This window comes from Cnephaeus nilssonii (genome assembly GCF_951640355.1).
Source record: "Cnephaeus nilssonii genome assembly, chromosome: 3".
Taxonomy (NCBI): domain Eukaryota; kingdom Metazoa; phylum Chordata; class Mammalia; order Chiroptera; family Vespertilionidae; genus Cnephaeus; species Cnephaeus nilssonii.
Window position 1 is genome coordinate 28,284,863 of NC_137074.1, and position 13,195 is coordinate 28,298,057.

The following is a 13,195-nucleotide window of genomic DNA, read 5'->3' on the forward strand; positions in this document are numbered from 1 at the left end:
AAACCAAGTGACTCTCTGCCTCTTAGACTAAGCAGCTTGGTTTTGTGTATTCCGTCTTACCACAGAGAGGACCTAGTCTTGGGAAAAGAACAGGACCTAAGAGGTAATAGGCCAGAACAAGAAATCTGGACTCCATAAACTCAGTGTTTTCTACCTCTTTGTAATAATGCTATCCCTTAGTTTTCTATAAAAACTCCACATGTCTGTATCAAATTAAAAAAATAAAAAAACCTTCTTTGCTAGAAGATGTGCAAATAAATATTACTGTGCCATTGTCCCACTTGTATTTTTTATTTAGCATTTATGGAGTAACTTCTGTGTTCCTAAAGATGACATAAAAAAGTAGTAACAGTTAGAAATCAAATCGTCACCTCAAAATTTCCAAAGTAACTCTCTGAAAACATTTCATCTAAAATTTGTGGCCTCCGTGAGTACAGGGTAGTGCCTCTTTTGTGTAAATATCCCATAGCACTGGTTGCTGGGCCAGTTCCCAGTGGCCTTTAGTGATTGCTTATTGCACAAATGAAAGGTAGGGATAGCACGGAAATCACTCTTTTCCTAATGACCAGGAATAGTGCCATCCTTGGCTCTGGTTGGTCTATTTCAGGCAATAAGACAGAACCAACATAGTTAAAACAGATCAAATAGGTAACTCAGGAGAGAAAGAGCTGAAAATGTTGGGCATTTATTCTCTGTTCGAGGCGTTCTCTTGCATAAATTCTTTTATGAAACATTTTAGAGGTATTTTCTTGACAAATCTGCCAGTAAAAAGAGATTTTATAGAACTCACAAATTGCTGGGAATTTGCAGAGTGAGTAGCTGTTTGAAATGTCTGGGGTACAGCGAGTAAGCTTCCGAAAGCAAGAAAAAAGTTTAAGATGAAGAGGTGCTGGGGAAATGGCTTGTTTTATTTCAGGCTGATGAGTGGCTGTGTTCCAAGGCACACTCAGATAGCATCCTGTTGCAGTATTTAATGTTGACTGTCTCATTTCTGATGCCGATGAGATTGTCAAAGAAGTTAGATCTTTCTGTCACTGTGAGAACAAGTAGCTAAATCATGTGTTAAGGTGACAGTGAACTTCTATGTTGCCTGTGTACTCCACCCAACCCCTGCGCCAGGAAAGCTCATTCTGCTTATTTACCCACGTAATTAATGAGTACTTCTTCAAAGCCCAGAGATTTATATAGGAACTAGAGGCCCGGTGCACAAAATTCGTGCTCAGGTAAGGTCCTAGGCCTGGCCGGCAATTAGGGCTGATCTGTGGGGCGACTGGTGGGGTGATTGGGGGGCCCCACAGGCACCCACCTTGGCTGGCCTGGGGCCTGCGGGCTGGGAGCAGCTCCTGTGTTGAGCATCTGCCCCCTGGTGGTCAGTGTGCATCATAGCGACCGGTCGTTCCACCGGCCATTCCACCATTTGGTCAATTTGCATATTAGGCTTTTATTATATAGGGTACACAAAATTTCCATGCCATGATACAAAAGCCCATCAGATAGATAGGCTTATATTATCAGGACTCTTTTTATAAAATAGAAGACTGAATTTCAAAGAGGGTAAGTAACTTGGGACTAATTGCACCTCCTCATCCTTTGTGTGTGTGTGTGTGTGTGTGTGTGTGTGTGTTTATTTGAACTAATGGGTATTGTTAGGATGAAAAAAATTAAAAGACTGTCTTGGGTTTTGTTGTGCAATTGAACATCTTAACCTTGCACAATTTCCCAGGTGCAAGTTAGCATAAGAACTCCATCTCTCCAGTTTTGTTGTCAGTCCCAAGCTAAATGTACAAGCTGTAGCATTACAATTTCTAGATTGTGTTCATCATCCAGCATGTTGTGAATGCCTGTTTCATGGGCTCTGATATTACCGAATTAACACTTGCAAATTGGGTTATAAGAGTTTTATTAGCTCTGCTCAGATGAGAGACTCAAAGTTGTAATTCCCATTGTTCAAATAAGAAAATCCAAATAGGGCCGAAATAAAAGCCCATATAATACTTTACCTACGTAGTTTCATTACAAGCATGGTTGGAAGGCTTATCTAACATTCTAAAATGCTTTCTGGCTTTCATTAAGGAAAAGTACTTAAATGCAAAATAGAGTGTTTACAGACAACTCAACATGATGATGACATTTATTCATCGTGTATGTGTTTATTTCCTGGGACCCAGCACCCTTTTTGTATTAAAATCAGTCAGTTAACATCGTTACTAAGAAAACATATTAACATGCTGTCAAATTATTTATCATATTACCTGTTATTCCAGAAAGGTCACAGCCACCACTAAATATTTCTGTTATGTTCAAAGAATACAAAGCTTCTTTGAAGTCCAGTTTTTGTTCCACTTTAAATCTGTTTAAAAAAAAAGAAAAAAAGAAACACTGTCTGCATTTGCTACTCCCATTTTTTTTAATCTATAAAGTGGACGACTTAGAAGAAATTATATTGTGAAATCTTTTGTTTTGTTTTCATTATCCCAGTTACATTTCCTCACATTTCCACGCACCATATTTCCCCCGCTCCACTCAGCCATTCTGGGTTACTAATAACTTGTTTTCCAGATAAGTGGTTGGTGGGAAGTGGGAAGAGAACACTCTACTTTTTGAGTAACAATTACCCAACTAAACAGGGTGAGTGTTTTAAGTTTCCAATTGCTTGGCTCAGTCCCTAGATGTTTAAAGGTTCCCCTCCCGCAACCATCTACACTCAGGTGTTTTTCACACCATCCAAGCTGGCAGATGTCCACGATGTGATGAGGGGAGGACAGGAGCCAACACTCCTTGGAGGAAACTGTTGGCTACTGAGGTGCAGAGAGGCCTTAATCACCTATTATCCTCCTCCGCATCCATTGTCATAATTGAGGTGAGTTCCTTCCGTTGTAAACTAACCTAATATCTTTTCAATAAGCCCAGTATGTGGGGTAAAACATTGAAAGGGAACAAAATATCTTCCAAATGAAATAAAAGATAAAAATTACAGGAGAAAAGCAAAAATGTCCACTACTTCTGATTCCTGGTGGTACCCTGAGAGGCCAAGAGAGGCCTCAACCCATTCATGTCCTTGTCAGGGAATGAGAAGGCATTGACCAGCATGACAGAAAGAGTCAGCAAAGCACAGGAAGTTTATTAAAGTGACAGATCACACTTGAGAGGTGAGAGTGGGCGACCTCGGAGAATGAAGAGAGCCAATGGGTCTGGACGGAAGGTCTTTATTAAACGTGGGCCAGGGTGGTCCTCTGCTTCTGCAGCTGGTTGCCAGCGGGGATCATATTTGTCTCTCCGCTCCAGCAATTTCTTCTTGGTCCCCCCAATTACAGGAAATTGGGGAGAAGGAAGCAGGGAAACAGGTGGTCTGTGTAGGTCCTGTCTGTGATGTTCCAGATAAGATGGAGAAGGGGAGGGCTGGAGCTTGAGACTTTTGTTCCCTGTTCTAACTTTCCTGCCTCACTTCCGAAGCAGGGCCATAAGTTAGGACTCCAGATTCAGCTCACCTCTCCCAGCTGATGTGAAGAGGGAGCTGACACAGAGAATCTCAAAGACTCTCTTAAGCACAGAGCCATGCTTCCAAGTCAACAGCAATCACTGAACCTCACGTTGGCATTTTAATAATAATAATCCTATATAATAAAAGCCTAATATGCAAATTGTCCCCTCGACTGGGAGTTCGACCGTGAGTCTGACCGCTCACTATGATGTGTGCTGGCCACCAGGGGGCAGCACAGAACATGCCGGTGCTGCCAACCTCGATGGGCCCGGACGAGAGAGGGACCGTGGCAGGATGGTGGAGCAGGTGAGCGGGCGGCACCAGGCCAAGGCAGGTGTGAGCAGGAGCCAGGTGGGGGCTGGATCACCCTGCAGAGGGCAACCAGCAGTGGTGGCGGGGGGCGGGGCTACCACCTGGCTCCCAGGCGCTGAGGGAGAAAGGGAAAATAGCAATATTAAAATATTTCTTCTAATTATTTTCCTTTCAATGTGCACAAATCTGTCCACCGGGCCACTAGTAATAATAATAATAATAATAATAACAACCAATACTCACTGACATTATAGATGCTCAAAGGATCAATTTGCATTTGAAAACCAGGTTGGAAAATTTATGAAAGAAAAGAGTGTGAGGTCCTCAAACAGGGAGCTATGTATATTCCTACATCAACCAAATTCCCAGACAACTCCTGCCCATGTTGCTCTGTCTGTGCCCTGATGAGCATTTGCCCATGTTCTCAGATTTGGATACAGACACAACTGCTCAAGCACAGGATTCTTGCTTAGCTAACAGGTAGGCCCACATCTGGGGCTAGAAATTGACTTGGGCAATCAGTATAACTAGATCACTGTTTTAATTACCAAATACTGAACAAACAAGCTTCCTAATTATAAATTTTCAAAACAATGAATATGCTGTGGCAGAAATGTACTAGCCCTAAATTATTTTTGGTAAAATATTGTGCATTTTTGGAAGATGTTAACTCAGACAAAACCCTAGCTAACTGTCAATGGGCACAACAGGCACATTCAAAACTACTGATAATGAAAATAGCTTCTTTTATACCAACTGCTTTCAACTTCTTTTTCTGAACTTCCTACTAAGAAAGATAATATGCAGGATAATGGTTTTGAGGGTTTGTTGTTTTGTTTTGCTTCATTATCACACTCTATTTTTAAACTGAATAGAGTATAGGCTTTTAAAAGGCAGAGAATAAATGTTCCACCTATAAATTGACTGTTTTTTTTTGGATAACACGAGTACTGCAAGACATATTACAAGTTCCAATAATGCCTAATTATCACCAGAGTCATTTAAGTAACCGTCCTGCTCATAATATAGTCCAAAGAAACCTACAGCAATAGAAACCCACTTAACCATTTAATCTACAACCAATTTCTAATTATCCATAATTATTAGAGCCATGAATAGCCATATGTATAGTAGCACTTCTATTAACATAGTTTATAGTTTTTAATCTTCACATAAACCCCAGGAAGTTAGCATTATTATTCCCATTATTATTCCTATTAACAAAGAGAAAAAGTGAAGGTTTGAGAAGATTGATTTTCAGGTTCAAGGTCAGGATAGGAGACAGAGGTAAATCAAACTCAGGTCCATTCCAACTCAAAGCTAATGTGATAATTCCCATTGCCTTCTAAAAACATATATAATTCAAAATCATAATTTATATATATGTATATATATATATATATGTAGTCAACTGTGCATGTGGTTTCATTTTCCCTTTTCCTTGATCTTCCTCTAAACTTGTCAAAAGAATATAGCTAAAGTAAAAGAATGGCAAAAGACTAGATCAAAAACTAAATAATTATGAAATGAATGTTTTAGCATACATAAGCAATATCTGTTTGCTTACAAAACAGAAATTAACTGCCAAATGCAATCATTGTGCTTAAAGGGGTCTTACCCAGGTAAAAGCTGCAGAAAAGAGGAAAAAAGCACGTGAGAATTTCTGTTTTTAGATGGATTAACTCGTGTCTACAGGCTCTACTGTGGATCGGTGTTGTGCCTTCCTTTTAGTATAAAGCTTTATACCCAGGACTCTTGTTTAATGAAAAAAGTCTTGGTTGGGTCTCCCTTGCCATTCCTATCCCTATTTGGAAGCCCAGCTTTGATACAGTTTCCTTGATTCATCCTTGGAATGTTCACTCTTAGAATCAAGCAACCCAAAAGTTAAAGCTGCACCCAAGGATAAAAATATTGCACAATCCTTGACAATGGTGAACCTGGACTATTGTGTCAGTACATAGTAGTTTCTGGTCCCTTTCTAACCAATTACCTTGAAGGGTGCGTGTGTGTGTGTGTGTGTGTGTGTGTGTGTGTGTGTGCACGCGTAGGGTGTATGAAATACTCTATTAGTCTCAGGGTTGAATTAAAAATACTTTCCATTACATATAAAACATATCTGGACAAAGTTTAATGTAAACTTGGAATTCCAATTTGTATCCATGTCCAATAGGTTAAAGTAAATGAACATTTTGTAATCACTACTGCAGCTGGTCATGACATATCTATTCTCATATCCAGCCTCATTTTCCCTGAGTTCACTTTCTCTCACCCACATACAATTCACATTCACCATCTTACAGATCCACAGCTGGCCACGCCTGGGACTGATTTATAGCTCAGCAAGAATATGATACTTCATGTCTTATGGTAAGAATTCTCTCTTTTCAAAAGTCTTCTTGCACTGCTGCTCCACATCTTTTATCTTGTTGTTCATTCTACCAGTATCATTTGCTCTGTTCTGCACTCTCCCTCATGGTTGCCTCGCATCACACTTGTTTTCTGACTCTTCCAAGTTTGGCTCTGCGATTTGTTAGCTATGTACCCACAGGCAAGAGGTGTACCTTATCTATAACCTGAATATCAAAATAGATCTTTAGCCAATTTATTGTGGGGAATGAATGAGATATGGTAAAAAGGAGAAGCATTTTGAACAGTGTTGACACTGCAATAGATGCTCTATAAATGTTAAAATTGAGTGAGAATAACAATAAAAACAATAAGAGTTAATAATGAGTACTAACATTTTACACATTATCCTATACTAGAGGTCCAATGCATGAAATTTGTGCAAGGGGCTTGGGCCTCGCAGCCCTGGCTTCATCCAGAAGGTCATCCAAAGGACGTCTGGAAGGTCGTTTGGCTGTATGGTCTAATTAGCATATTATGCTTTTATTATTATAGATAATCCTAACATCAACCTTAAAAAGCATATATTATCATTATCCCTTTTAATAATAAAAAAGATTAGGTAAGGTAATTAAATTTATATAGTTAGAAGGTTTCAAAAGCTGCACCCAAGGATAAAAAATGTTCTATTTTCCATGAACTGGTTTCAACAGTTGAGAAAAGATACTGTGAGATGCCACATCAGTAAATATTTTTTTAAAATACCTCTCAGAAATAGTATTACTGTTATTTAGTTATTACTATATTTTGAAAGAACTAAATATAGTATTTAACAAATTTAAATAACTGGACTGTCAAAACTTCAATGACAACTATGAAGCTTCTCCCAAGGAAATACATATATGAATGTATATGCATGTACTTGCTAATAATTTCAAGGTCTTTAAGGACTCTCTAAAGTCTACTCCAGAGCTCTCCAGAAGTCCATGGTGCCCAGTTAAAGACTGCTACAAAAGAACAAGAAGTCACAGTCCTCTCATTTTCCTAGTAAGTCAAGCTTGGAAACTCAACACATTCTTACCCATATCTAGTTAGTCACACACTCCAGTGTCTTTCCTCTCCACCAGTTCCTTACTATTCCCAGTGAAGCTTCTTCCTTTAAACATTCATTACTCAGTTCCCAAATCATTGCAGTAGGTTTTTTACTGATCTTTTGGGCTTCAGTCTCTACCTCTTTACCATATCCTGAACATAACTACTATTCAGATTAAAGCAACATGCGTTCATTGAACAGCTACTATTTTTCAAATGTATGCTCTGTGCTGGGGTCACAGAAAGAAAATATTCATAGCTCCTGACCTCAAAAAGTTTACAGTCCAGTGAGGAAGACAAATAATTTTAATATAACTGCTATGCAGAAATAAACACAAGGAACAGGGAGAACTTTTCCCAGCAGGGAGAAAGGAAGATGCTGTGGGATCTCGCATGAAGAGATCAAAAAAGCTTTCAAAAACTCAAACTTTGTTTTAAGGACACATAGTAGTGATCCAGAAAAATGGAGGTAGGGGCGGTAGAGAGTTGGGAAAGAGTTCAGACAAGCTATTCAGCATGAACAAAGACTATTCCTCTAAAACACTGCCTTAATACTCCATTATTCTACTTGGAAATTTTCAGTAACTCCCCATTACATATAGGACTTACCAATCTTGATTCTTCTGAAGCCCAGCTCAAGTTCTTCCTCTTTCATGAAGCTTTTGTTTACAATTCCAATTTCTAGTGCTTCTTCTCCCCTCTTCTCTCTCCTTTTTAATAAACCTCCTAGTGTTTATTGATTATACCATTTCTTTTAGAATCTACTGTGCATTGTTGCATATTGTTAGTAAATTTCTTAAGCAAATCCTTCATGACTCCATCTATCATCTTATTGATAGGCAACATGTCTATCACTTTGCATCTGTCCTAGTTCCTTGCCTAGAGTGCTGTCCCAATTAATCTGTGCTCCTGGACAGGAGATAAATTTTCTAACAAGTAGCAGAATAATGAGACTGTAAGATTGTGAGCCAACAAGCATGGGAACTAATCCCATCTCCTAACACTTAGTCAAATGTCAATCAATTTATTTTTGAGTGACTAAGTTTCCTTATCTCTGAAATACAAGATATAACCAAGTCAGACTATAGAATCACAGCATTAAGTATCCTATATAATAAAAGGTTAATATGCAAATAGACCTATCAGCAGAATAACCAAACAACCGGTTGCTATGACATGCGCTGAATACCGGGGGGCGATCGCGGAACATGGTAGGCATTGGCAGTGGTGGGATGGTGGAGCAAGTGAGTGGGGGTGCCAAACCAAGGCAGGGCACCAGTCGCTGTCATCTGGGTGAGTCTCTGGTGGTTACTGACAATTCTTTGCTCCCACATGCCACGGTCCCGCCCGGCGCTGGCACCTGCTGCTGGCCCCTGGCGCTGATTCACATTTCTCGGCACCATCAATGTGTGCGAGTGGTGGCTGCTGGCCCCAATTGCCCTTGAGGGTTTCTCCACCTCCCCCTGCTCCTGAGGGGCAATTGGGGCAGCAGCCACTGCTCGCACCCGTTGATGGCACTGGCCCCAATCGCTCCACACCATCAGCTGGTGCGAGCAGGGCCAGCGCTGTCAGTGCATGGGAGTGGTGGTGGTGGTGGGAGTGGGGCTGCCAGCAGACAGGGGACCAGGGGCTGCTGAAGGAGGGGCCAGGCAGTGGGGGTGGAGGGGAGGAAGGGCCCATTGCAGCCTCGCGGCCCACAGTTCCTTTCAAGGTGCACCAATTCGTGCACTGGGCCCCTAGTTAAAATATAAATGCTAAATATTTTACAAAGTTAAACTGCTATGTAGATAAAAGTTACTTGTTTATTTACCTTACTTACATGTATTAAATGATCACTTTTGACCATACACATAATCATAAAAACACATACAGAGAAGAATCTGACATAACTCAAATGTATGTTAGACTCTTCAACCTGAGGAAATTTGACTATTAATGTTTATAGGATCCCATATTACATTTAGACAAAGAAAGATGATTATTTTAGCTGCTATCCAATTGCAGAATAATGTCCAAAATTAGATATCTGGTATGTTATTCATAATAAACACTAGAAAATACCCTAGTGTTTTTTTAGACTATACTCTATCTTGTTGCTCTTGATTCTTAACTAGTATACATCAAAAAGTGAAAGTATTTCTTAAACAGTAACTAGTCACTCACATGCTCCTTCCTACTATTGTTTATATACAAGTATTTATAGATTAACTTTTCTCTCTTTAGCATTTACTAAATTTTGCTACCAAAGAGGCTTTATTTTGACTTAGAATAACAGAATTTATTATACTAGTAATTGATGTTATGGGTGGAACTGTCCCCTCTCTATATGTTGAATCTCTAATCCCCAGCACCTTATAACGTGACCTCATTTGGAAATAGGGCCATTGCAGATGCAATTAGTTAGGTTGATATCAGACTGGAATAGAGATGCCCCTTAGTCTATTATGACTGGAGTCTTTATAAGAAAGGATAATGCCACAGGAAGAGGGATGACCACGTGATGATAGGCATCTGTAAGCAGAACAACAGCAAAGATAATGGATCATCACCAGAAGCTGAGAAGCAAGAAAGAATTGTACAGAGTTTCAGAGAGAGCATGGCCCTTGTGTTGGCCCTCTAATCTCCAGAACTGTGAGAGAATAAATTTCTGTTGTTTTAAGCCATCTCGTTTGTGGTAATGTGTTACAAGAGCTCAAGCAAACATATCTGATTAAATTGTTTCAGTTTTACTTAAATCTTCATTAGTTTGAAACCATAATGCATCCATTCAGATATAAAAGAACCACAGCACTGAGTAATAAAATATAAAATTGTCAGTCTACTCAAAAGTATTTACTGAGCCTGTATAGGGAATTGGAAGAGAGGTTGGAGACATGATAATAAAGGACAAATAAAAAAGAGAGTAAGAAGAAAAAAACATTAAAAATAAAACTCAGATAAACATTCTCTGAGAGCAGAAAGAATAAGGGGTAAGTTAGGGAGCAGGAAAATTTTACAGAGAGAGAAAAATAAATAGAATAGTGCCACAGGGGTTAAAAAAAAGATTTTCAAGAAAAGCAGAATGGTTAATAATATTGGGATCAAGAGCCCAGAGTTAGGATGAGAAAATAGACTATGTCTTTCTCCAGGACATTATAAAAGATAGAAGAGATGATTAGCAAAGACATACACATTTTGAGGTAAAGGTTAGAGAGGTGAGTTTGTATGATGATCTGTTTTCTTTAAAAAACAGGAAACTGAGACATATGTTGCTTGTCAGAGAAATCACATAAAGTAGTGCATGGAGAATAGAGGTAAAATTTTGGTGTGGTGTGGGTGTTAGAAAAGAAAAGACTTATAAATGTGGAGTCCCAAGTTCTAGCCTTGGTGAGGCCAGAAGTGATTGCTTTCTGGGTTTTGCTAAACAAAATCAGTAGCTGAGCAGCAGGAGTGGTTTTTTAGTGGATTCAGGATTGAGAGTGGTTGGGGAGAGAATTAGAGAGCAACAAAGACCTGAGAACAAAAACACTAAAAATGGTTGGTGAGAGAATGGTTGAAATAACTGGGTGGATCTTGATTAAGTGGAAAAGAAGAGAAAAGCCATGAGGTTTAAGAGGCCAAGGGCAGGAAGAAGGTCACATAGACCACACAAGCCTTAATGAGTTTGAAGAAAAAAATCTATATATATATAAAACCCTAATATGCAAATAGACCGAACGGCAGAACAACAGAACAACTGAATAACCGAACAACCGGTCACTATGAAGTTCACTGACCACCAGGGGGTGCGTGCAGAATATGGTGGGATGGTGGGCATTGGCTTTAGGCGGCAGAGTGCAGAACATGGTGAGCATCGGCCACAACGGGATGGTGGAGCAGGTGAGCAGGGGTGCCAGACCAAGGTAGGGTGCTGGTCGCTATCATTGGGGCAAGCCTCTAATGGTTACTGAACATTCTTTGCTCCAACGCGCCACCATTCCACCTGGGGCTCACACCTGCTGCCGGCGCTGGCCCCGCTCACACCCGCTGCCGGTGCTGGAGCTGCCACTTGTGCACTCACTGCCAACACCCAGCACTGGCCCCGAACGCTCAGCAGTGTCAGCAGGTGCAAGCAGCAGATGCTGGCCCCAATCGCCCCTGAGGGCTCCTTCACCTCCCCCTGCTCCTGAGGGGTGATCAGGGCTGGCGGCCGCCTCTTGCACCCACTGCCAGTGCCAGAACTGCCACTCGCACCCACTGCTAGCGGCTGGCTCCGGTCCCAATTGCTCAGCACTGTCAGCGGGTGCAAGCAGCAGCTGCCAGCCCTGACCACCCCTGAGGGCTTCTCAACCTCCCCCTGCTCCTGCGGGGCGATTGGGGCAGCAGCCGATGCTCGCACCCACTGACGGCACCAGCCCCAATTGCTCCGCGCCATCAGCAGCGGCAGTAGGAACGGGGCTGCCGGTAGACAGGGGACCCGGGGCCACAGTGAGAGGGGCTTAGTGGGGGCAGAAGGGATGGGCCAAGACCTGCCCCTGTGCCCACCACAGCCTTGTGGCACACAGTTCCTTTCACAGTGCACGAATTCGTGCACTGGGCCCCTAGTTAGAAATAAAAGGACAGGATATAATCTATTAGACACCTGTTTCTTTAAAAATTCAGATAGAGTATAAATTAATTTATTTGGACACATCTTCTCTCTCAAATCTCTCCTGTCTCCTAGAAGTATAATATTAAGACACTAGAGGCCCAGTGCATAAAATTCGTGCACTGTAGGGTCCCTAGCAGCTGCTAGCTGCCAGCCGGGTAATTCCTCCCTTCCCCTGGCCACCTACCACTGCCAGGGCCTCCCTCCCTTCCCCCGGCTGGCCCCTCCCCCTGGTTGAACTCCCAGACAAACTTCCAGTCGAGGAGACAATTTGTATACTATGCTTTTATTATGTAGGATTATTGCTTACTGAGCATGCCTTTGCAAATCCCATTTTGTATTGATTATCTAAAACTGATCTAGGAGTCTATGTATAGCTCAATGACTGTTAGAGCATTACCTGTCAAAAATGATTTAGCATATCTTTTAATTATATGGTATCCTAAGTGTTTAGGTGTTTTATTTTTCTTAAACATAATAGAAGATAAATATTTTAAATTCTAATCATGAAAAAATGAGAAAAAATAACTTTATATAATAAAAGAATAATAATTTCTTTTAATCCTAGCATTCTAGTTTGAAGAGTTATATTTCTTCATCCCTTTGAGAGAATATTGGGGCACTTAAACACCGTCCTGCTCATGGCAAAGCAATACTGGCAATGTGCAGACCTACCTTTGTATCCATAACATGGAGTAATACTTCCAGTTGCATCTTCCTTTTCACTTCTGTCTGTAGTCTTTCCAAGCATTTATTATCGCTGAGCTCACCGACTGAATTCAAATTCCTCCATAAGTGAAAATATAACAACCAGAATAATAAAATATTACCAACCTAGGGAGGCTTATTTCCACTTCCTCTTCTTGCATCTCAGAGAACCATTTCAAGATTAGATCGGCAGTAATTCGTTTTTCTATGTCTTCTATGTTCACCTCTTCTGCAGGAAGTATAATGATTAAACTGAACTCATCATCTTTATAAGGTAATTCCAAAACCTGGTACTTCATGGAGGATTCCGAAAAATAACCTGCAATAGAGAAAATAAAATATGAAATATACTTGGCAATTCCCAAAGTCATGCTTTAGAGTGTGATTCCCCATCTATACTAATAATAAAGGAATATGCAAATTGTCTGGGACGCCGTCACGTAACGACCAATCAGGATGGGGGTAGGGCCGTGGCGGAGAGCTCTCAGCACAGATGCGCCGGGGGTCTCAGCACATCTGCGTGCAGAGAGGAAGGGAGAACAGATAGGCAGTGAGGGGGATCAGGCCAGGAGGGGAGAGCAGTTAGGGACATTAGGCAGGCAGGCAGGTGAGCAGTTAGGAGCCATTAGTTCCAGATTGCGAGAGGAATC

The 13,195-nt window shown here is 41.0% G+C and overlaps 1 protein-coding gene across 1 annotated transcript in view; it reads right to left on the minus strand.

The window, feature by feature from the left end:
* SERPINI2 (serpin family I member 2) overlaps positions 1–13,195 on the minus strand; it is a gene marked incomplete at both ends in the record, with an annotated part of 32,300 nt that overhangs the window by 12,349 nt on the left and 6,756 nt on the right. The window contains 2 exons of the mRNA XM_079767227.1: positions 2,253–2,350; positions 12,672–12,864. Coding sequence (XP_079623353.1) covers positions 2,253–2,350; positions 12,672–12,864 — 291 coding nt within the window. The remainder of the gene's footprint in view (positions 1–2,252; positions 2,351–12,671; positions 12,865–13,195) is intronic.